This window comes from Symphalangus syndactylus, chromosome 1, assembly GCF_028878055.3.
Source record: "Symphalangus syndactylus isolate Jambi chromosome 1, NHGRI_mSymSyn1-v2.1_pri, whole genome shotgun sequence".
NCBI classification, from domain to species: domain Eukaryota; kingdom Metazoa; phylum Chordata; class Mammalia; order Primates; family Hylobatidae; genus Symphalangus; species Symphalangus syndactylus.
Window position 1 is genome coordinate 128,285,043 of NC_072423.2, and position 25,411 is coordinate 128,310,453.

The 25,411-nt window shown below is 39.8% G+C and overlaps 1 protein-coding gene across 23 annotated transcripts in view; it reads right to left on the reverse strand.

Moving 5' to 3' along the window:
• CNOT10 (CCR4-NOT transcription complex subunit 10) overlaps window positions 1-25,411 on the reverse strand; it is a 95,395-nt gene that overhangs the window by 49,799 nt on the left and 20,185 nt on the right. For 18 of the 23 annotated variants that reach the window (XM_055284645.2, XM_055284670.2, XM_055284669.2 and 15 more), the window contains 8 exons: window positions 23,651-23,745; window positions 22,652-22,813; window positions 18,811-18,961; window positions 13,966-14,108; window positions 10,734-10,820; window positions 9,484-9,567; window positions 6,502-6,619; window positions 908-1,057 (listed from right to left, as the gene is read on the reverse strand). In XM_055284645.2, the coding sequence (XP_055140620.1) occupies window positions 908-1,057; window positions 6,502-6,619; window positions 9,484-9,567; window positions 10,734-10,820; window positions 13,966-14,108; window positions 18,811-18,961; window positions 22,652-22,813; window positions 23,651-23,745 (990 nt within the window). The remainder of the gene's footprint in view (window positions 1-907; window positions 1,058-6,501; window positions 6,620-9,483; window positions 9,568-10,733; window positions 10,821-13,965; window positions 14,109-18,810; window positions 18,962-22,651; window positions 22,814-23,650; window positions 23,746-25,411) is intronic. The other 5 variants (XM_063612599.1, XM_063612611.1, XM_063612607.1 and 2 more) reach the window with 1 other exon arrangement.

A 25,411-nucleotide genomic window follows, 5' to 3' on the forward strand; every position in this document is an offset into this window, starting at 1 on the left:
TTTCACCGTGTTCGCCAGGATGGTCTCGATCTCCTGACCTCGTGATCCGCCCGCCTCGGCCTCCCAAAGTGCTGGGATTACAGGGTGAGCCACTGCGCCCGGCCTGGTTATTATTTTTAAAAGCTAAATAATTGTTTGATTTTAGGCATTGCAGATCAAGGATCCATATGATAACGAATATTAAAGGATAAATGTCAGGAATTTGCTTAAAGACTGTCAGATGCTGCCAGTAGTATCACATGTAAAACTCTGCAAAGAATCTATAATAAGCCGGGCACAGTGGCTGACGCTTGTAATTCCAGCACTCTGGGAGACTGAGGTGGGAGGATCACTTAAGCCCAGGAGTTCCAGACCAGCCTGGGCAACATGGTGAAACCCTATCTTTACAAAAAACACAAAAATTAGCCAGGTACAGTGGCATGTGTCTGTAGTCCCAGCTACTCAGGAGGCTGAAGTGGGAAGGTCACTTGAGCCCAGGAGGCAGAAGTTGAAATGAGCTGAAATCACACCATTGCACTCCAGCCTGGATGACAGAGCTAGACTCTGTCTCCAAAAAAAAAAAAAAAAAAAAAAAAAAAATCTGTAATAAACCTAGTTTGGCAGCCATGTTGTGACTAATCAAACATTCTGGTATATAACATTACCACAGAGAATTACTCATTTTCAAATCAATGAAAAATGGAATGCAACTTAAATTTCTGGATAATTCAAAATTACTCTTAACACCTTGTTATTGCTATTCAAAGTAGCAATATTTACTAAAAATCCCCAGGGCCAAACTTGTTGGGTAAGATCAGAGTTAACTATATGTAAGTCTACATGGTGGGTATTTTAACCACATTCATGCTTTTTAAATCATGCTTTTCTGAAGTAGTAAATACAAACTGTCCCCCAGTACTAGGCTTACCTGGATCAGTACTACCTGCACTGAGCTGTGCACAGACATTGTCATTCTCCTGCAGAGCCTTTTTAAAGTAGAATATTCCCAAATTGTGCTTGCTCATGGCAAAATGGATGCAACCAAGGTTATTCCAGAACATGCATCTCAAGCATTCACCTGAAAAAAATGCAAATAAATTTGTCCACAGAAAAATTTTAATGTTGATGTCCCTCAGACAAGAATTGGGCTCATCTTGCATGAGTTAACACTGTTACCATTCCACTTACTCCCTAAAGAACAGTTCACAAGGCATTTGAAATTTAGGAAATATCTGAAAAATGTTAAAACTCCTTTTAAAATCTCTTTTATTAAAGGTGATACAAATTATTTTTTAAAAACCAGTCCTATTTTGTTAGTCTAATTTTGTTCTGATTGTTTTTTTCCTTCTTTAAAACAATTTTTAAAATACGGTCTCACTATATTGCCTACCCTGGTTTCGAACTCCTGGGCTCAAGCAACCCTTTCACCTTGGCTTCCCAAGGTTCTGGGATTACAGGCATGAGCCACCACGCCCAGCTAATTTTTGGTAACTGTAGACAAATGACACAAAAATGCAAAAGACAAAAAGTGTTTATCAGTAATATAATGTATATGCATTGCATCCATTAATGAAATATTATGTAGAAATTAGAAACAAGGAAGCAAGTATGCATGGAAACAACCAAAGTATATTAAGTGAATAGGAAGAATATATAGAAAAGAACAGAGTGAGGCCAGGTGCGATGGCTCGCGCCTGTAATCCCAGCACTTTGGGAGGCTGAGGCAGGTGGATCACTTGAGGTCAGGAGTTCGAGACCAGCCTGGCCAACATGGTGAAACCCCACCTCCAATAAAAACACAAAAATTAGCCAGGCATTGGGCCGGGTGAGGTGGCTCACGCCTGTAATCCCAGCACTTTGGGAGGCTGAGGTGGGTGGATCACAAGGTCAGGAGATCAAGACCATCCTGGCTAACATGGTGAAACCCTGTCTCTACTAAAAATACAAAAAATTAGCCGGGCGTGGTGGCGGGTGCCTGTAGTCCCAGCTACTCGGGAGGCTGAGGCAGGAGAATGGCGTGAACCCGGGAGGTGGAGCTTGCAGTGAGCCGAGATCATGCCACTGCACTCCAGCCTGGGTGACAGAGCGAGACTCCGTCTCAAAAAAAAAAAAAAAGGAAAATTATCTGGGCATGGTGGTGGGTGCCTTGTAATCTCAGCTACTCAGGAGGCTGATGCAGGAAAATCTCTTGACCCCAGGAGGCAGAGGTTGCAGTGAGCCAAGATGGCGCCACTGCACTCCAGCCTGGGTGACAGAGACTGTCTCAAAGAAAAAAAAAAAAAAAAAAAAAAAAAAAGGAACAGAACAGAGTATGTCTGTTAAACTGTAAGTCTCCACTGATTTTAATTCACACTTCTTTAAATACCACTGCAGCTAAGCATCTTCTCATGTTTGGGAATTTGTATTCTTCAGCCTGTGTTGCCTTTTCTTGTCTTTCATCGGTATTATTTTTTTTTCTTTCTCTGAGACAGGGTCTCATTCTGTCGCCCAGCCTACAGTGCAGTGGCATAATTAGGGCTCACTGCAGCATCGACCTCCTGGGCTCAAGCAATCCTCATGCCTCGGCCTCCTGAGTAGCTGGGACTACAAGCATGGGCCACCATGCCCAGTTAATTTTTTAATTTTTTTGCAGAGACAGGGTCCCTATGTTGCTCAGGCTGGTTGCAAACTCCCGGAATCAAGTGATCCTCCTGCCTCGACCTCCCAAAGTGCTGAGATTACAAGCGTGAGCACCATTCCTGGCCGATCTATTTCTTTATTTGGTTACAGATGTTTTTTCTGTTGGTTACTAGTTGTTTTATATATTATAGAAACCTTCTGTCACATCTGTTTCAAATATTCCTGCCCACCTCTGTTTGTCATTTGTTTCGTGACTTGGTTCAGTATGTGTATGTGTGTTTACATTTTCAATCATAAAATGTTTAACATTTTAATGTGATCAAATTTAGCCATGTTTTCTAAATTCTATGGTACTTAGATTTTGGAAAATGTTTATTCAACCCTTCCCCATCACAAAATTAAAATATTCATCCAAGTTTTATCTTACTGCTTTTATTTATTTTTAAATGTTAATCCTTCATCTCTCTGAATTTTATTTTGGCGTAATGAAAGTAATCTAAGCTTTAATATTCTTTCTCTTTTCTTTTTTTTTTTTTTGAGACAGTGTCTCGCTCTGTCACCCAGGCTGGAGTGCAGTGGTGCAATTTCAGCTCACTGCAACCTCTGCCTCCCGGGTCCATGCCATTCTCCTGCCTCAGCCTCCCCAGTAGCTGGGACTACAGGCGCCCACCACCACGCCTGGCTAATTTTTTGTATTTTTAGTAGAGACGGGGTTTCGCCGTGTTAGTCAGGATGGTCTTGATCTCCTGGCCTTGTGATCCGCCCGCCTCAGCCTCCCAAAGTGCTGAGATTACAGGCGTGATCCACCGTGCCTGGCCTTTAATATTCTTTTTCTAAATAGCTACCCAAATATTCCAAAACGATGGCCCTTAGTGGTATAAAATGCCTGACTAGAAAGACAAAATTAATAATCAGGATATTTATTGTTTAGCACTTAAAATCTAAAGGTAATCTTCTGACATATTTTTAAATTAAGCAATGACAATATTTAAAAGAGAAAAACTAGGCTGAGCTTGGTGGCTCACGCCTACAATTCCAGCACTTTGGGATCCTAAGTAGCTGGGATTACAGGTGCATGCCATCATGCCTGGCTAATTTTTGTATTTTGTGTAGAGACGGGGTTTCTCCATGTTGGTCAGCCTGGTCTTGAACTCCTGACCTCAAGTGATCCGTCGGCCTCAGTCTCCCTATGTGCTGGGATTGATTATAGGTGTGAGCCACCACGCCTGGCCATCTTTATTTATTAATTTTTTTTTAGAGACAAGGCCTTGTTCTGTTGCCCAGGCTGGAGTGCAGTGGCATGATCATGATTCACTGGAGCCTCGAACTCCTGGTCCTCCTGCCTTGGCCTCCCAAAGCATTAGGATTACAGGCATGAGCCACCGCTTCCAGCTCCTGCCTCCATTTTAAAGATTGACAATGGGCCGGGCGCGGTGGCTCACGCCTGTAATCCCAGCACTTTGGGAGGCAGAGGCGGGCGGATCACGAGGTCAGGAGATCGAGACCATCCTGGCTAACACGGTGAAACTCCGTCTCTACTAAAAATACAAAAAATTAGCCGAGCGAGGTGGCGGGCGCCTGCAGTCCCAGCTACTCGGGAGGCTGAGGCAGGAGAATGGCGTGAACCCCGGGGGACGGAGCCTGCAGTGAGCCGAGATCGTGCCACTGCACTCCAGCCTGGGCGACAGCGAGACTCTGTCTCAAAAAAAAAAAAAAAAAAAAAAAAAAAAAATAAATAAATAAATAAATAAAGATTGACAATGTCAATATTGACATATACATCAAGAAAATCCTAAGCAAAATTTTCTCAAAGTATATTATCTTTTTAGTTTGAGGGATCATTGCATGTTGTGTGTTAGTGGACCTCTGAGGAGAAACTATGACAATGAAAACAAAACACTAAAATTGAGCAGAATTAGAAATGGGTATTCAGAACAGAAATAATACCCACAAGAAAATTATAAGGAACAAAGTGCCTTTCTCCATCCTCCATCACTCCTGTGAACTGAAAGGCTAAATAGGGGAAGGTGTCAGTACGTTTGCATGTGTATTCTGTGTGTGTATCTGAATAGAATCCAAAAAAAACAAGACAAAACATACCAAAAGCCATATTGTTTGCATTTTAAACTTGAGGCAAAACATACATTTTCAATAGTTTATCCTCATTTCTCGAATAAGTGATTTTCCTTTTCCTGCCCCATCAAATACTGATGATATAAACCTAAATGACAGTCACAATTTTTACTTTCATATTATCATTAGTATCAAAGGATTTGTAACACTTTTTAGTCTAAATAGAGGCAAGAATATGTAATAATACTTATCTTCCTAGCATTATAGATTTTTGATACAGGTAATGATCTAAAGAAGTCATATTAATTGGGCAAGTTACTGAAAAAAATTATATTATTAACTGCCTTTATGGCAGAAAAAAGTAAAAACATTATATTATTTACTTAAAAGGTCTAATTTTTCTGGTATAGATGGTAATTCACTAAAAAAAAAAAAAAAAAAAAAAAAAAAAAGATGGAAGAAAAAAAGTCTCACTTCACAAAGCAAATGTCCAAGGATCTTATCAAAACAAATGAAAGGGCCAGGTGCGGTGGCTCACACTTGTAATCCCAGCACTTTGAGATGCTGAGGCAGGCGGGTCGCTTGAGGTCAGGAGTTCGATACAGCCTAGGCAACATGGAAACCCTGTCTCTACCAAAAAAATACAAAAATTAGCTGAGCATGGTGGTGCATGCCTGTAGTCCCAGCTACTTGGGAGGGTGAGGTGGGAGAATCGCTTGAACCTGGGAGGGAGGTGGAGGTTGTAGTGAGCCAAGATGGTGCCACTGCACTCCAGCTTGGGCAACAGAGCAAGACTCTGCCAAAAAAAAAAAAGAAAGGAAAGAAAGGAAGGGAAGGAAGGAAGAGGGGGAAGAGAGGGAGGGAAGGGAAGGAAGGGAGGGAAGGGAAGGAAGAGAGGGAAGGGAAGGGAAGGGAAGGGAAGGGAAGGGAAGGGAAGGGAGGAAGGAAGGAAGGAAGGAAGGAAGGAAGGAAGGAAGGAAGGAAGGAAGAGAAGGAAGGAAGGAAGGAGGGAAGGAAGGAAGGGAGGGAAGGAGGGAGGGAGGGAGGGCAAGTCAGGTTAAAGAAAAAAGACAAGCTATCTGGGCCAGGCACAGTGGTGCATGCCTGTAATCCCAGCACTTTGGGAGACTGAGGTCAGTGGATCACTTGAGCCCAGGAGTTTGAGACCAGCTTGGTCAACATAATGAGACCTTGTTTCTACAATAAATAAGCCAGGCATGGTGGTGCATGCCTATAGTCCCAGCTTCCTGGGAGGGTGAGGTGGGAGGATCGCTGGAGCCTAGGAGGTTGAGGCTGTAGTGAGCTGTGATTGTAGCACTGCACTCAGCCTGGGCGACAAAGCAAGACCCTATTTCAAAAAAAAAAAGAAAGAAAAAAAGAAGGTGGGGGAGGGGAGGGGAGGGGAGGAAAGCAATCCAACCTGGAAAAGTAAAAAAAAGCAAGCAAGCAAAGTGAAAGCAAGAAGAAATGAGGTTTTTCTTTTTTTTTTTTTTTTTTTTTTTTTGAGATGGAGTCTTGCTCTGTAGCCCAGGCTGGAGTACAGTGGCGCAATCTCGGCTCACTGCAAGCTCTGCCTCCCGGGTTCAGGCCATTCTCCTGCCTCAGCCTCCCGAGTAGCTGGGACTACAGGCGCCCGCCACCACGCCCAGCTCATGAGGTTTCTTCTAAAGTAGAAAAAAGAATTCCTGGAAATTTTTGCACCAGAAATATTAAAACATTTTCATTAAAAAATTAGCATAAATCACTCAAAAGACTGGGTGTTGGGAGGTGGACAAGAAGGGGTAGAAAAGCCAGGCAAAAAAAAGTTAAAATTTCACAATTTTCTTTTACCTGTTTTCATGAATCCTGGATGCTCAGCAATGTTTGAACTATTTAATAGCTTCACGGCTTTTCGATAATTACCTCTTAAGTACTCAAAATTGCTTTTAAGAAAGAGAGAGGGTGCAGACTGTAGAGAAAATATAAAAGTTACTTATCATTTGTTTTCAGATGCCTAATGTAAGATCTTAATTATACTGTTGTACTGACGTGTTCAAAACCATAAATGAATCAATTAAGTCACAGTCACAAAAAACTATATAGTCTCTAAATTTTTCATTGCTCTCACAACCAAAAAAATTGAAACTTGTCAGAAAGCACTTTGTCAAAAGACTTACTAAGGGTCCACCTGAAAAAATAAATATAGGTATATGTATAAGAATACAGTCTATAGATTATCAACTGATTGTGTTCATCTACTACACTACTAACTGAAAACCAATTTGACGACACAATCTATGTCCTTCATTTTAATAGTTATTAGAGAGACTAGTGATCTTTCTTAATTTTGAAGATACAAATGCACCTTTCATTAGAACCTACAGAGATATAAATAGGAAAAAAAAAAGTGCCATTCTACAAATGGAAGAATTTTCAACAGAATGCCTTATTTGCAAGCACTAATCTTGCTGTTCCAAAGATCACGTTTTGAATGGTAGATCACCTTTCACTTCTCCTAAGAATCCTCATGGTGGAGGACCCTAGATAGTACTACCTGTTTGGAGTACGAAAGCATGCAGAGAGCTCTGGAGACTAAACATCCATCCAGGAGGACATCTGAAATCCTGATTGATTGATTGACTGATTGAGATGGAATCTTGCTCTGTCGCCCAGGCTGGAGTACAGTGGCATGATCTCGGATCACTGCAACCTCCGCCTCCTGGGTTCAAACAATTCTCCTGCCTCAGCCTCCTGAGTAGCTGGGATTACAGGCATGCGCCACCACACCAGGCAAATTTTTGTTTTTGTTTTTGTTTTAGATGGAGTCTCGCTCCATCGCCCAGGCTAGAGTGCAGTGGCGTGATCTCGGCTCGCTGCAACTTCCGCCTCCCGGGTTCAAGCAATTCTCCTGCCTCAGCCTCCTGAGTAGCTGAGATTACAGGCTAATGCCACCACACCTGGCTAATTTTTGTATTTTTAGTAGAGATGGGGTTTCACCATGTTGGTCAGGCTGGTCTTGAACTCCTGACTTTGGGATCCGCCTGCCTCAGCCTCCCAAAGTGTGGGGATTACAGGCATGAGCCACCATGCCCGATCTAATTTTTTTTATTTTTAGTAGAGACGGGGCTTCCCCATGTCGGCAAGGTTGGTCTCGAACTCCTGACCTCAGGTGATCTGCCTGCCTCAGCCTTCCGAAGTGCTGGGATTACAGGCATGAGCCGTCACGCCTGGCCTATTTATTCACTTAATTTAGCAACAGGCTTTCCTTATAAATCCTAGTTTATCCTTTGCTCTGCCTCCTGCCCATCCCAAAGTTCTGGTCACTAAAGAAACAAGGGCTTTCAGTGCTTATTCTTAGTGGTAGCTATTCCTCCTGAAGTTTTCGCTGATTTAGGATGACTATTACACCGAATTATAATAATTTTCAATTGTCTTTCCTCTATGACTGTGGTCTCCTTTAAGGCAGGAATTATGTCTTTTTTTTTTTTTTTTTTTTTGAGACGGAGTCTTGTTCTGTTGCCCAGGCTGGAGTGCAGTGGCGCAGTCTCAGCTCACAGCAAGATCTGCCTCCTGGGTTCACGCCATTCTCCTGCCTCAGCCTCCCGAGTAGCTGGGACTACAGGCGCCCGCCAACACGCCCGGCTAATTTTTTGTATTTTTAGTAGAGACGGGGTTTCACCGTGTTAACCAGGATGGTCTCGATCTCCTGACCTTGTGATCTGCCCACCTCAGCCTCCCAAAGTGCTGGGATTACAGGCGTGAGCCACCGCGCCCGGCTAGGAATTATGTCTTTTATCATTAAAAAAAAAAAGGTTTGATAACGGCTGGCTGGCTAACTGGGCCTTTCCCTCTTAGGCTCAGGTCTAGGACATGATTGTTCTCAAAAATCACTAGCATATTAACTAACTCAGTGACTAATCTGGATCCTGCCTGAGATTTTTAACCATATTTTCTCATGACTTTATACTTCTAAATTTATAGTTTTTCTAGAAGCATCAAGATTGTTCACAATTCTGTTTCTTTCCTACACCACCTTAAAAATTATCAATGAAAGATTAGGGTGGAGGGAGTGGAAGGAAGAAGTAATTCTATCTCAGTTAAATCGAAGGTACTGCCAAGCCAAAAGTCATTTGGAAGGGGCAGGTTTTGGCTACAATTTGACTGTTAGATTTTTAATAATTTTTTTTTATTTTTTAAATTTTTTTGACAGGGTTTCACCCTGTTGCCCAGGCTAGCGTGCAATGGCGCAATCTCAGCTCACTGCAACTTCTGCTTTCCCGGTTCATATGATCCTCCCACTTCAGCCTCCCCAGTGGCTGGGCCTACAGGCACACACTACCACACCTGGCTTATTTTTGTATTTTTAGTAGAGACAGGGTCTTATCATGTTGGCCAGGTTGGTCTTGAACTCCTGACCTCAGGTGATCCCCCCACCTTGGTCTCCTAAAGTGCTGAGATTACACATGAGTCACCATGCCTGGCCATAAATGTTTTGAGTATAATACTAAAGAATTCTAAAATAACCTAAATGTCTAATATTAGCAAAATGTTTAAGTGAGTTGTGATAAACCAGTAACAGAAAAATAGGCAGTTATTTAAAATGGTGGTTTTGAAGGTTACATAAAATAGAAAAGCGCTTGTTGTAATTTTAAGTTAAAAAAAAAAAATCAAACTATAGACACAGTATTATTACTACTTCCCAACTTTAAAATAGCAAGGTCCATATCTGGCAGTATATGTGAAAGACTAAGATAAATTATTTAAAACTGACAATACCCATAGTCTAAATAAGAAAGACACAAATTGAAAAACAAAAGTCCAGAAGAAACTTACATTTCCAGCTGTATTCATGACTGACTTGATTTCCCTTTTACATGCTTTCAGAGACTTCATTTGGATATAAGCTCGTACTTTGTACTGTCAAAGGGAAAATGTTAGTATGTTAAAACTATGGTGGATTTACATAAAGTTTTACTTTCTAGTTAAAAAAACCCAATCTATTTACAACATAGTTACACTAATTACTTGCTAAATCAAGTTTACAATTTTAAAAAATATGCTATTTTCACTGTACTCTTCGAATATACTTCAAAATACTAAAATCATGGTAGAATAAAAACTTAGCTACACGCCTGTAGTCCCAGTACTTTGGAGGCCGAGGGAGGTGGATCACCCAAGCTCAGGCGTTTGAGACCAGCCTGGCCAACATGGTGAAATCCTGTCACTACTAAAAATACAAAAAATTATCCGGGTGTGGTGACGCGCGCCAGTAATCCCAGCTACTTAGGAAGGCTGAGGCAGGAGAATCTCCTAAACCTGGGAGGTGGAGGTTGCAGTGAGCCGAGATTGCACCATTGCACTGCAGCTTGGGTGACAGAGTGAGACTCCATCTCAAAAAACAAACAAAAAACTTAAATACTCAAGTTCCAGGCAAAAATCCTATCAATCCTCGCCGGGCGCGGTGGCTCACGCCTGTAATCCCAGCACTTTGGGAGGCCGAGGTGGGTGGATCACGAGGTCAGGAGATCGAGACCATCCTGGCTAACACGGTGAAACCCTGTCTCTACTAAATATACAAAAAAATTAGCCGGGCGTAGTGGCGGGCGCCTGTATTCCCAGCTACTCGGGAGGCTGAGGCAGGAGAATGGCGTGAACCCAGCGGGCGGAGCTTGCAGTGAGCCGAGATCGCGCCACTGCACTCCAGCCTGGGCAACAGGGCAAGACTCCGTCTCAAAAAAAAAAAAAAAAAAAAAAAAAAAAAAAAAAAAAAAAAATCCTATCAATCCTCTTCTGCACATGGCTAACAATGACTTTTTAAAATTCCAGTTGATTTTATCATGCAGTACATTCCCATGCCATTTCTCTCAAACTTTATTTATAGAGCAATTTAAGTAAATTATATTATCCTCTTAAGCAAAATGTATTTAGGATAAATGTGCTTCTAAACTTCAATACTTCAAAAGACAAACAAATACATGCATCTTGAATTATTGACTGCTTCCAATGATCTATCTCATTGCTTCATTTGTCATAACTACAATTAAATATGTCATGTGTTGCCCCCCCTTTAAAATTTATACTACCTGATGTATCTTTGATTTTGCAGCTTCTATTAGAGCTCCACTTTCAGCTTTATGATTAGATCCATCTTTGTTGTTGTTATTACCAGTCTGTAGGGTGATGAAACAAAGTTTATCAAAATTAAATATTTTTGACCATAATTTAAATCAGTGATTTCCAAGTGAGCTAATCTAAATTACCTAGAGAGCATTTTCAAAATGTAGAATTTGTAGGGCATGGTGGTTCATGCCTGTAATCCCAGCACTTTGGAAGGCTGAGGCGGGCGGATTGCTTGAGCCCAGGAGTTCGAGACCAGCTTGAGTAACATGGCAAAATCCCATCTCTACAAAAAATACAAAAATTAGCTGGGCATGGTAGCATGTACCTGTAGTCCCAGCTACTCAGGAGGCTGAGGTGGGAAGACTGCCTGAACCCAGGAGATCAAGACTGCAGTGAGCCGTAATTGTGCTACTATACTCCAGCCTGACATGGCAGAGCAAGACCCTGTCTTTAAAAAATGCAGAATCCCAGGTCCCACTCCTAGAGACTGAGGTTCAGTAGTCTAGAGTGGGTGACAGGAAGCTCTACTCATGAGAAGCTCACAGTTGAATGTAATGATGAGCTGGTTTTATTTATTTACAATTTTAATTTTTCACAGACATGGGGGTCTCCACTGTGGCCAGCCTGGGCTTATTTTAAAAAGCATGAATATTACTTTAAGCAAAACTCAGAATATCTTTCTAAAACCCCGAACAGATCCACCCACTTCTTAAAACTTTCTCTGTTACGAACACTGCCAATCACATCAAATTTGAACTTTCTAATTCAAAGTTCTTCAAGCTATCACTCACACTCATATTGCCAACATCATCTCCCACTGCTCTCCTCTGCATTTCTCTGGTACTGCTCATTTCATTACCAGAAAGGTCTCCAGCACACCATAAGCTCATACCTTTTCGATATTCTCTGCCAGGCTAGTTATCTTGCTCTACTCCTCCTTTTCTGACTTGTCAAACTATTAACCATCTTCCGAGGCCCAAAACAAACATTCAAATTCCTTTGAAATATTCCCTAACCTCTTTCACCTCTTTCTTCCCTGTCCATGACCAGTTGCCCAATTTATCTCTTCCTAGACCTGAGAGCCTTGAAAGCAGGGACTGCAATGTTTTTGTTTGTTTTTGTCACCTTAGTACCTAGCAGAGTACCTTAGAACCTGGCAGAGCACATAAGCATCTGCTAAACTAAATTATATTTAATCAAATATTACAAGTACTGAATATAAATATTTTACTACACAATGTTTCGGTATAATGCTAAGGTTATTCAACTGAAATCCCTTATGAATACACACTAAAATTGAAAAAAGTAATGCCAGATGTTTATTTTCTTTTTAAACCTCAAGAATGTACACAGGCAAAAAGGTACTGGCAATGTTTCCTGCAAACACTCCTTTTAAAACAAAGGGGCAGAAAACGGAAGAAAGAAGGGTCATCCCTTGATAACCAGAAGCACAAGTAAAAGAAAAACATGAGACCCAGGATATATTCATACTGGGCACCAAGTCTCTCACCAGAACATGGTGAAGCTTAAACATCATAAATGTATGCTTTTTTATTTTTGAGTTTGAGTCTTGCTCTGTCTCCCAGGCTGGAGTGCAGTGGCATAATCTTGGCTCACTGCAATCTCTGCCTCCCAGTTTCAAGTGATTCTTGTGCCTCAGCCTCCAGAGTAGTTAGAATTACAGTTGTGTGCCACCATGCCCAGCTATTTTTTGTATTTTTAGTAAAGATAGGGTTTCACCATGTTGGCCAGGCCGGTCTCAAACTCCTGACTTCAGGTGATCCACCCGCCTTGGATTCTCAAAGTGCTGGGATTACAGGTGTGAGCTACCACGCCCAGCCATGTATTTTTTTTTTTTTTTGAAGAACTTTAATGATGAAATATTCCCTAATGAAAGCAATAGTGTTTATCCAGGTTATGGATTCTATTGTCTTAATTTCAATCTTTCAATTCTATAAAAATAATAGCTCATATATGAAAAGACACTCAGTGTACATCCTTAGTCATTATGAAAATATAAATCAAAACTGTAACAAGATACCACTTCACACCCCTAAGATAGCTAATTTTCTTTTAAAGATAGACAATAACAAGTGTTGGTAACAATGTGGAGAAATTACAACCTCACAAGTGGCCGGTGGGAATTTAAAATAGTGCAGCCACTTTGTAAAACAGTCTTGTATAGGGTTAAACATAGAGTTAAGATACCATATAATCCAGTGATTCTACTCCTAAATATTATATCCAAGATAACTGAAAACATATATCCACACAAAAATTTGTACATGAATGTTCATAGAAGCACTATATATAATAACCAAAAGGTAGAAAAGAACCCAAATGTCCACCAACTGATAAAGAAATTTTTAAAATGTGGCATATTCAGGCCGGGCGCGGTGGCTCACGCTTGTAATCCCAGCACTTTGGGAGGCCGAGGCGGGCGGATCACGAGGTCAGGAGACTGAGACCACAGTGAAACCCCGTCTCTACTAAAAATACAAAAAATTAGCCGGGCGTGGTGGCAGGCGCCTGTAGTCCCAGCTACTCGGAGAGGCTGAGGCAGGAGAATGGCGTGAACCCGGGAGGCAGAGGTTGCAGTGAGCCGAGATCATGCCACTGCACTCCAGCCTAGGGGACAGAGGGAGACTCCGTCTCAAAAAAAAAAAAAATAAGATAAAATGTGGCATATTCATATAGTGAATGGAATATTATTCAGCCACAAAAGGCATGAAGTACATGGAAAAAAAAAATAAGTATATGCTACAATATGGATGAAGCTTGAAAGCATTACACTAAGTAAAAAAAGCCAGTGACAAATGGCCACATATTATGATTCCATTCATATGTAATGTCCAGACAGTAAATTCAGAGACAGTAAGAAGATTAACGGCTGCTTGGGACTGAGGAAAGGGGGAAATGGGGAGTGACTGCAAATGGTACTTTTTGGGGTGACAAAAATATTTTGAAATTAGATAGTAGTAATGGTTGTACAAATGTGAGTACACTCAAAACCACTAAACTCTATACTTTAAAATGATAAAGCTTATAATATGAAAATTGTATCTTAAAGCTGTTAAGTTCATAACCACAAATATTAATCATATTTTAATTGTTTTCTTTTTAATCCAGTAAACCAACAAGTAGAGAGAATTAATCATATTTTAGATTTTATTCTGATCACCTTTAAAGACTCACCTCATTCTTTCCATTTTTGTTATTGTTACCCTGTGAAATCATTTTTTCTAGGACAGCAAGAAGATGCAAAGCTTTCTCAGCTTGGTAGGTTAATATATACAGGTCTACAAGCAAAAAACACACTGCTTGGGCAAATTTTTCTTCTGGGAGAAAAAAACACAGAAAAGAATAGTCACAACCTAAAGTAATGCACACATCTCAGACCACCCTCCAAAAAAGGATACAAAGCTTTAAATAGCAAAGCATAAGTCTTTACTCAAATGAATGCATATCACCTAGAGCCATGAATGAAAGCAACTTGCAATGCCAACAATGTCATTTTACTAGGCACTGCAAGGCCTCTCATTTCATAAATTCCAGTGATTAAATCTTCCTTGAGAAAACATCTACTAAACACTAGCACACGTAATGAGGAATATTACTTTAGGCGGAAAGAAACCTGAATTCCAATAGAGGTTGTGCATTCCTAACCTGAAATGTTGAAATCTGAAATTTGTAATCCTCCAAAATCCAAAACTTTTTTTGTTTTTGAGATGGTATCTCACTGTGTTACCCAGGCTGGAGTGCAGTGTTGCAATCTTGGCTTACTGCAACCTCTGCCTACTAGGCTCAAGAGATCCTTTCACCTTAGCCTCCTGAGTAGCTGGGACCACAAACATGTGTCACCATGCCTGGCTAATTTTTTTATAGAGACAGGGTTTCACTATGTTGCCCAGGCTGGTCTCAAGCTCCTGAGCTCAAGTGATCCACCCACCTTGGCCTCACAAAGGCTGGGATTACAGGTGTGAGCCACTGTGTCCAGCCTCAAAATCCAAAACTTTTTGAGTGCCAACGATGCTCAAATAAAATGCTCATGGTAGCATTCTGGACCTCAGGTTAGGAATACTGAACCAGTAAGTATAATGCAAATATTCCAAAGTTAAAAAAAATCCCAAATCTGAAACACTTCTTGTCCCAAGCATTTTGGATAAGGGATACTCAACCTGCCCCTATTCAGCCACTAACTAGGTATATGTGGTCTCTGTACATCGTTTAACTTTTCAGACTTCAGCTGGCTGACCTGTAAAATGAGGAGAATATTTTACCTGCCTGAAGGCAGAGGGGTGGACCAGGGGATCTTGTGAGGTTCCTTCTAACTAAAAAAGTCTATGACTCCATGAAGTACATTTCTTTTCTAGGTCACAGAGATGGAAAAAAAAAAAAAATCTGATTACAGAAGCAAAAGAAGCAAGGTATGGGCTGGAGTATATCACAAAATTGAGACTGCCAAGAGACAAGACCTTCAAAAGAAAAAGAACCCAATGAAGAGAGGAAAGTTAACCTGGTGTGACATAAAACTATCTTTCCTTTCAAAAAAGAATATAAAAGGAAAAATAAGGTCTAGAAGAGAAAATTTCAAAAGGCTTTAAAGAGTGGAATTCATTTAAAAACTGAAATTAACACAGCTGGTGTGCAAAGGTCATATATCTCCAAGGGCTTCTCACTGCACCTAAGACAGTAAGCCCTGCCCTAGGCTTTACCTGTTCTGCCCGTGGCTAATTCTGACTTTATTTCCTATTATCCTCCTTACCTAGCTCCAGTCACAATGATCTTGCTGCTATTGCTCTCACCAAACACAGCCTCTCACCTCAAGTCTTCTCCATATCCCATTATCTCCAGTGGGAATGCTTTCCCTCTAAACAGTAGCAAGGATAACGTCTTTTCTTTATTCAGGTCTCGTTCCAAATACCATCTCGTCCCAGGCCTTGCTTGATTACCTTACTTAAAACATCCCCAGTCAATCTCTACATTCTCACTCAATTTTAGCTTTACTTCATAGCATTCAGTATACAGCCAGCCCCCTGTATCTGACCTGCACCCATAGATTCAACCAACCTCAGATTGAAAATGTTAAAAGAAAAAAAAAAGAGTTGTTGCATCTGCACTGAGTATGTACAGACATTTTCCCCATCACTGTTCCCTAAACAATACGGTATAAAAACATTTTCATAGCATTTACAGTGTATTAGGTATTATAAGTAATTTAGAGATTACTTAAAATGTGCAGGAGGACATATACAAAGACTGTATGTAAATACTACACCATTTTATATAAGGGATTTAAGTATCAGCAGATTTTGGTATCTGAAGAGGGGTGTCCTAGAACCAATCTCCCTTGAATACCAACGGATGGCTGTTTTATTATTGCTTTCTCTCCCATTAGAATAGAAGCTTAACGGGGGTAAAGAGTTTCTGTATTTCATTCACTGCATTATCTCCAGACCCAGAACAGTGTCTGGCCCACAGTATTGGCCCATGTGCTCAATTAGCATATGTTGTATGAACAATCTGAGTACTGGCCAGGCACGGTGGTTCACACCTGTAATCCCAGCACATTGGGAGGCCAAGGTGGGTGGATTGCTTGAGCCCAGGAGTTTAAGACCAGCCTAGGCAACATGGCGAAATCCAGTCTTTCCAAAACAATACAAAAATTAGCTGGGTGTGGTGGCGCGTGACTGTAATCCCAGCTACTGAAGAGGCTGGGGTGGGAGGATCGCTTGGGCCTGGCAGGTGGAGGTTGCAATGAGTGGAGATCACGACACTGCACTCCAGCCTGGGCAACAGAAAGAGACCCCATCTCAAAAAAAAAAAAAAAAAAAAAAGAAGCTGAGTAGTTATGATTCCAAGTTTGACACTGTAGAAAAGGCAAAATAATAGAGACAGTAAAAAGATCAGTGGTTATAGGTAGAAAGGGAATGAACAGGCACAACACAGAACTCTTAGGGCTGTGAAAAATACTCTGTATGATACTATAATGAATATATTTGTCCAAACACATAGAACATACAACACCAAGAGTGAACCCTAACATAAACTATGAACTTTGGATGATTATGATGTATCAATGTAGGTTTACCAATTATAACAAATGCACCACACTGTTGGGGGATAATGGTAATGAGGCAGGCTATGGATGTGTTGGGGCAGAGGACACATGGGAAATCTCTGTACAAGAGGAAACTTGGTTTTGCTGTAAATCTAAACCTTCTCTAAAAAAACAGTCTTTAAAAAAAATCCAAGCAGTAAAAGTTTTTTTTTTTTTTTTTTTTTTTTTTTGAGACGGAGTCTCGCTCTGTCGCCCAGGCTGGAGTGCAGTGGCGCAGTCTCGGCTCACTGCAAGCTCCGCCTCCCAGGTTCACGCCATTCTCCTGCCTCAGCCTCTCTGAGTAGCTGGGACTACAGGCGCCCCCCACCACGCCCGGCTAATTTTTTGTATTTTTAGTAGAGACGGGGTTTCACCGTGGTCTCGATCTCCTGACCTCGTGATCCGCCCGCCTCGGCCTCCCAAAGTGCTGGGATTACAAGCGTGAGCCACCGCGCCCGGCAAAGCAGTAAAAGTTTAAAAAAAAAAAGCCATAATATTTTAAAAGAAAAATGGATGTGAATACTGACTAGTTGATTACTGTTAATATATTCTGTTCAGCCACAGTGCAGATTAATAGGATTTCATGAATTCCGGAAATTCCTTTTTTTTTTTTTTTTTTTTTGAGAACAAGTTTTGCTTTTGTTGCCCAGGCTGGAATGCCGTGGTGCGATCTTGGCTCACTGCAACCTCTGCCTCTTGGGTTCAAGTGATCCTCCTGCCTCAGCCTTCCTGAGTAGCTAGGATTACAGGCATGTGCCACTACACCCGGCTAATTTTGTATTTTTAGTAGAGACGGGGTTTCCCCATGTTGGACAGGCTGGTCTCGAACTCCTGACCTCAGATGATCTGCCCGCCTCGGCCTCCCAAAGTGCTGGGATTACAGGCATGAGCCACCACACTGGGCATATTTATATTTTAATAGCTGCCTTTAAAGGCAGTTTCTCCATATTGAAATTCTAAGAAGCATCAATAACAGTAACTTTATAGAAAAATGTGTACAGTCCTAAAAGTGTAACTCTGATTTCCAGCTATACAGGACATGGTCACTAATTACATAATCCCTTACGTCTCTCCTGCCCAGTCTGTCCAGCTACCAAGCTCTCAGGATTGAGGGAAAGAAGAGAAGCACCTCAGAATGGCTCTCTGGAGCCATAGTAATCAGCTGTTCAACCAGCTGTCAGCAAAAGGGGACTCTCTACCTCTTCCCAAAGCACCACAGAGCGCTATCACACCCCACCACTTGTCCTGTGGTAACCACATCAGCAATCAGGCATTCCTGATAAATCAGGAATTCTCATTTGTGTTTTGAATGTAAAAGAAAGCAATCATGGAAAAAAAAGACAAAAATGTAACTCACAAATGGAATTTGACTGCTTGTGGGCTAGAAACCAACAGCCTTCTCTAACAACCATTTCCTGGGTCCAGCTTTCTCCTTTGCTCTTCTTTTTTCCTTTGCCCTTACTTTTCTTGCTACTCCTACTTCAGGTTAGTAAGCTAATTAAGATAGCAAAAAAACTAACTCTGTTCTATACTTCCTACTCCATAATTACCACCAAAAATTTCAGTAAGGCAATAGGCAAAAATGAAATACCTCACTGTCCCCTAACATTCCAAAATGCTACTTCCTTAATGTACTAAAGTAAGAAAGGATCAGGTACACTAAAATAGTGTTGAAACAGCAAAAACCCCACAAATATCACTAAGTGTTTTCAACACTTTCCAACAGCACTTTTAACAGTTATCTTCAAAATTTGGGAAGGGACACTCAAAGAAAACCTGAATTACATTTTTATCTTTTCTAACCATTAAGCAAAGCTGATATGGCTTTTCTTTGAATACTGACATGGACTTCTCAGATTTAGGTTATCTAGGTAAAAGTACCAGAGAACTTTGCAAGTATAGGGAAGATAGGGAAATTTCTGACTTGACAGATAACATACCAAAAGGCTCTATGAACTGATAAAGTTTTTCACCAACTGATATGGCTTCTGTATACTGCCGCAGATGATAAAGAATGACTGCTTGATTATAGTACAACATGCTGTTTTCAACATCATCTAATCCATCCATTTCTTCAACAGCTGAGTGGACCTATAAAGCAATCAACAGAGATTATACTTTAACAACATTAAAGAAATAAAAAGCAAAAGCGAAAGAATTCATATGAACAAAAAGGAACATAGGCCAACATTCTTATTCTGAATTTTTCCATACTTTCAACAGTATCTTTAGATTTTAATTACCCTCACATACTAAAAATTATTTTCATTCTTCTGTGCCACACATAATAAAATTTCAGATAAAATGTTTTGATGAGACTTTATTAAGTACCCAGCACACGGCTAGACAATTATCTTCCTTGTCACTGTGAAGCTATCTTCCCTGTTTCAATTGGTAACACGGCTTCTGAGTAGGATTCCCATCTCCTAGTCTCACAACCTACAAGAGGCTACACCAGGCGTGCAACAAACTCAAAATGACCTTTCCCATAAAAATGTCACGTAGTATTCATAGTTTGATTTCATTTTGTAAAAACTAAGGTAAAATTTAAACATTAATAATAGCTGGCTGGGCGTGGCAGCTCATGCCTGTAATCCCAGCACTTTGGGAGGCCGAGGCAGGCAGACCACTTGAGGTCAGGAGTTCGAGACTAGCTTAGCCAACATGGTGAACCCCGTCTCTACTAAAAATACAAAATACAAAAAAAAATTTAGCTGGGTGTGGTGGCACGTGCCTGTAGTCCCAGCTACTCGGGAGGCTGAGGGAGGAGACTTGCTTAAATCCAAAAGGCAGAGGCTGCAGTGAGCCAAGATCACATCACTGCACTCCAGCCTGAACAACACAGCGAGACTCTGTATCAAACAAAACAAAACAAAAACAGTTAACTATTTAACATGTGCCAGACTTGCTATGTTAAAACTTTTTTACAGGTTAATCCTCACCAGACCTCAAGGTCATAGATAATTTTTTTTTTTGAGATGGAGTCACCCAGGCTGGAGTGCAGTGGCACGAACTCAGCTCAGCGTAACCTCCACCTCCAGGGTTCAAGTGATTCTCCTGCCTTAGCCTCCTGAGTAGCTCGGACTACAGGCATGCACCACAACACCTGGCTAATTTTGTATTTTTAGTAGAGATGGGGTTTCACCATGTTGGCCAGGCTGGTCTTGAACTCCTGAGCTCAGGCGATCTGCCCACCTCAGCCTCCCAAAGTGCTTGGATTACAGGCACGAGCCACCGCACCCGGCCGAGGACATAGATAATTTCATTTCCACTTTATACATAAGGAAACCGGCACAGAAAACTTAATTATCTTGCCCAAGGCCATAGGGCTAGAAAGTATATTTTCAGGTTTTGTTCCCGTAAAAAAGAATATTTTTAAAGTACTCAATAACAAAAATATATTATTGCACATATGATGGTTAGAAAAGGCTTTTATGGGCTTCACTAAAGGCTAACATCTGTAACTGACACCAAAAGAAAAAAAAAAGCATGACACTTTGCATTATCAAACTGTATACCCCCTTCTGTAACCTGTAGCAACGGGCTTTTAAATTTTAATCAAGATTTACAACCATTGCACAATTCCATATAACACATGAAATTGGAAGTCTACCTGTATCAAAACTAACCTTTGCCATTATGAAGAGTGCAATAAATTATTGTTCAATATTAAGTAATTAACTCTAAGACCAACACTTCCTTAGAACTCTGATACATAGTACATGGATTTAACAGCCTTGTTTTAACTAATGGCAAGGAACCTGAAGGTTCACAACACACAGTCATTTGTAAATTTTGTAACTGGACTTCAACAGACATCAACCACCCACGTGGTTAAGCCTGACATGGTTCAAATGTTAGCAAGTGGTCCCAGCTGACCAACATGTGCATTTCAATGAGTTTGGGAACTTTTTATAATCTTCACTTATCAAGTCACTATCTTAAAGAGATTAAAAACAGTATCTTCAAACAGTGAAAACTCAATTTCCAAAGGCAACTCTTTCTGTAGTTACGTAATGGAGAGAGACTGAATTAAGAGTTTAGCCAGAAAAGCTTTTAGATAAAACTATGGCGTTTTGGATTCAGCAATGGTTGAATAATTATCACACGAATAACTTTGCCACATGTTCTATGACTCACCAAAATAATCTAGTAATTGCTCCAGCCAAAAGAAAAACTACTCATTAAGTGAAATTAGACGTTTGTTAATTAAAATGGAATAGGTTGAAAAGGTGTGTCACTGTGCCCAATGTGACTGAGAACAGAAGTATGATTTAAAGAAGCCAGTAATCACAAATACAAACACTTCTAGGAAACTCAAGAGTTGGAAGGCCCTAACAAACCTTATAAACAATAAAAGCTAGTGAAAGAACTTCACAAAGTTTTTTTGGCCTAACTGGAAGTTTGCAGGAATTGCTTATTCAAAAAAAGTTTAAAGGCTGAACTTATTCTCAAAAACCAAACAAATTTGTCCTGGAAGAAACTGTCTATGGGGTCATAGGGTGCATGTACTAGATTATCAGTAAGCATCATCTTTCTTTTGATTCTGGAACACTAGATAAAGTCATCAGTAATAATACTGGAGTAATGAGGAAACGTGAGGACATATAAATTTATGAAGACTGAGACAGGTAGAAGAACAGGCTCAAGAGTCAGAAGGCCTGGTTTAAATCTGTTCTTCCTTCCTAGTTGTGTAAATTTAAATTAGACTTCCTAAACCCTGGTTTTAAAACTGAGATAATAAGCACCTACTGCCTCAAGAGTTGAATGTGAGGATTATATGAGATAAGGCATAAAAAGCACTTAATACAGAATTTGGCACCAAGTATGCATTCAATAAATGGTAGCTATTATTCTCATTTTTGAATTTTAATGGGGTTTTAAAATTACTTTATGCCTATAAAGGATTATAGAGAGCCTGAAGGGACAACTTGCTTCTATCTGTGTCACACTTTAGGGTGATACTATACAGTATCATGGTACTCATGATTACAGGAAAGATCTCATGACTCCCTAACAGCATGAAGCAGTAACTAAAATTACAGACTCTAGAGTTAAATACAACTGAGTTCATGCAGCTCTTACTACTCAAAAACTTTGTGTCTTTGGACAATTTACACAGCTATCGGTGCCCTGGCTTTCCCACTTTTAAAATAAGAAAAATTATATAGCTATTTCATAGGGCTACTGAGAAGAACAAATGAGAAGTTGCACACAAGCTCTTGGCAGAGCCCTGTCACACAGTGAACACTTAACATATGCTAGCTGATCCTATCAGCACCATCACTGTTATCAGCCCTCTTGAACACCAAAAGTCTAGCCCCAGGATTCAAGAAACATTGCCGTTATCACCAGACCAATCCCCAATTCAAGCCTCAAGTCAGATACAAAGCAGAATATCTTCTATTTAATTAATCATCTCCTGATCCAAATGCTAAAAAAACTTGACATTAGGATTAATCATATTTTTGTAATTATAAACAAGATATATCTCCACAGCTAAGCTTCTTCATATAGTTCTTTCTCAAAACTCCAAAGCTCATTCAAATTTGGTATATTAGTCTATTCTGTTCAAGTTAATTAAAACCCCAATTAAAAAAAAATCCCACAACATACCTTTTATCTCCTGGAATAATAATTTTATGGAAATAAAATTAATGCTAACAAATGTTTCAGACAAGAAATACCAGGCAAATCACATTTATTTTCCTTAACTATTTGTATTTCATAAATTGAAGAACAGAACAATATTTTTTATAGTTAAATTCATTTGTATATCACCTGATTCTTCAGTTGGTTAAGTGTTTGTCTCAAATTATCTGTTGTTGTTTGGTTACTTCTAAAAAACTCAGCTACTGCTGTATTCAAAATTATTTTATAATCATCTTTGTTTATATCTTGTAGAGAGGCAAGGTGTTGTAGACAGGCATCATAATTTCCAGACTAAAAAAAAAAAACCACATACACACACAAAATTACACACCAGCTTTAAGAACAGTGTATCATTCCAAATATATTTCATTCATCTTTATCTTAAAAGTTCTTAAAAAGAAAGATGTAGTTTCCCTACATATACTAATCAGTCACTAAAGCAGTATTATGTCAGTTAAGAAACTGTGGATATTTACTTCCTAAGACTCAAAACCCTGACATTGACACATATATTGATATGATAAATACACTGGTATATACATATAGTGCTAGCAGGGTATTAATGGCTGAGACTAGTCAAGAAAGCTAATATAATCACTCCAAATTTTATTTTCTAGTAAATATATTTTGAATACCCAAGCATCAAGTTCTTCTGCTTACATGCACATAACCTGATAACCAAATAAGGTTTTCTTTCATATTGTTTAATGTCAGAAAAGTTAAAATTCTGCCAATAAAGTTTTGGGGTTCCATTTTAAAGTACCTTCAAGAAAATAATTTTTGAATCTGATATTTTCAGAAATAAATAAATAAATAAATAACTGAACAGCATAGTGAAATGAAAAGACTGACCCACATACTTACAAATCTAAATTTAAAAGACTTAAAAACAACAGTATATGAGTTAAAACATGTTTACAAAAACTTGGGAATGGCTCCAATTACTCCCATTCCTTTCACCATATTTAAACTCTAAAACATTTATTTTTAAAATTAAACCTACTTATCTCTAAATTAACTTTTGAATTATTACAGAGTAAAAATTGTAAATTTAAAAATTCACTATGAAAAGATTCATACTTGACAGAACCCTACAACTTGAGCAGATTAAGAGAAGCCATTTCTTACTGTGAAAGCTTGGAAAGCATTGGTGGAGAACTCCTTCTCTTGATCAGTGATCCCAGAGGACTGACCTGTGCCTTCATGTTTCTCTACTCCCTGATCTGCAAACACACAAATGTTTACAGTTCTTTAGAAATAAAAGTTGTACAGTGGTCTCTCCTTATCCAGTTTCACTTTCTGCAGTTTCAGTTACCCAAGGTCAAGTATGGTATGTAAATATCAAATGGAAAATTCCAGAAATAAGCAGTTCTTAAGTTTTAAACAGCAATGTTCTGAGTAACATGATGAAATCTCTTGCCATCCTGCAGTGTCCCGCTCTGTCCCATCCAGGAAGTCAATCATTCCTTTGTCCAGCATTCCATGTTGTATAAGATACCTCCCCCTTGGACACATAGTAGCCATCTTGGTTATCAGATCAATAGGTCATAGGAAGAAAGGTGAGTAGGGTACAGTAAGATATTTTGAGAAAGAGAAACCACATTCAGATAACTGTTATTTTATTACTGTTGTTGTTAATATCTTACTGTGCCTCATTTATAAACTTTATCATAGTTATGTATGTATAAAAAAAAGCAGTACATAGGTTCAGTACTATCTGTGGTTTCAAGTATCCACTGGAGGACCCTGAATGTATCTCTTGAGGAAAAGGTGGGAGACTACTGTATAGTGAATTTGTCCCTAGTTTTCATCTTGTGTTCTTCCTAATAAAGTGGCCAGAGTTAGGGCTCTCTCAACAATGACTGATTAATGTTGCCAGGCGTGGTGGCTCACGCCTGCAATCTCAGCACTTTGGGAGGCCAAAGCGGGCAGATCACGAGGTCAGGAGATCAAGATCATCCTGGCTAACACAGTGAAACCCCGTCACTACTAAAAATACAAAAAAAAAAAAAAATTAGCTGGGCATGGTGGTGGGCGCCTGCAGTCCCAGCTACTTGGGAGGCTGAGGCGGGAGAATGGCATGAACCCGGGAGGTGGAGCTTGCAGTGAGCCAAGATAATGCCACAGCACTCCAGCCGGGGCAACAGAGTGGGACTCCGTCTCAAAAAAAAAAACAAACAAACAAACAAACAAAAAAAAACAAAAACGTTGTGGGGTGGGGGGAAGGGGGAGGGACAGCATTAGGAGATACACCTAATGCTAAATGACGAATTAATGGGTGCAGGAAATCAACATGGCACATGGATACATATGTAACAAACCTGCACATTGTGCACATGTACCCTAAAACCCTAAAGTATAATAAAAAAAACAAACAAAAAAAAAAAAACAAAAAAAAAAACAAACAAAAAAAAAAAAAAAAAACAAAAACAAAAAACTAATAACTGATTAATGTTATAAGCTAATAAGAAGCTACTCCTCTGAAAACTTGAAAAGGTTCCTTTGGCCAAGTTGAAACACAATGAAAACCTGCCCACTTAAATAAAGACCACAAGCTCTGTTGATGAGGACATTCAAGCTGAGAATATTGTGCTCTTTAAAAAATATTAGATCTGCCACCCAGCAATATACAGTCCCACATATTCAAGCAACTATGCCAGGTGCTGGAGATATAAACACACCTACGACGCCTTTAAGAGATTTATAATTTGGTTGGAAAGTAGTAACACTTAATCAGAAAACTACATCGATAAAGAGCTTACAGCTAATTTCCAGGCAAGGAATATTTTCATAGGCTCAGAAATCCAAAATATTAACACATTTAAAAAGTTTAATATGTTAAGTGTCCATATAAATTCACAGTAAAGGTTAATAATCTGTTTAGCTGGG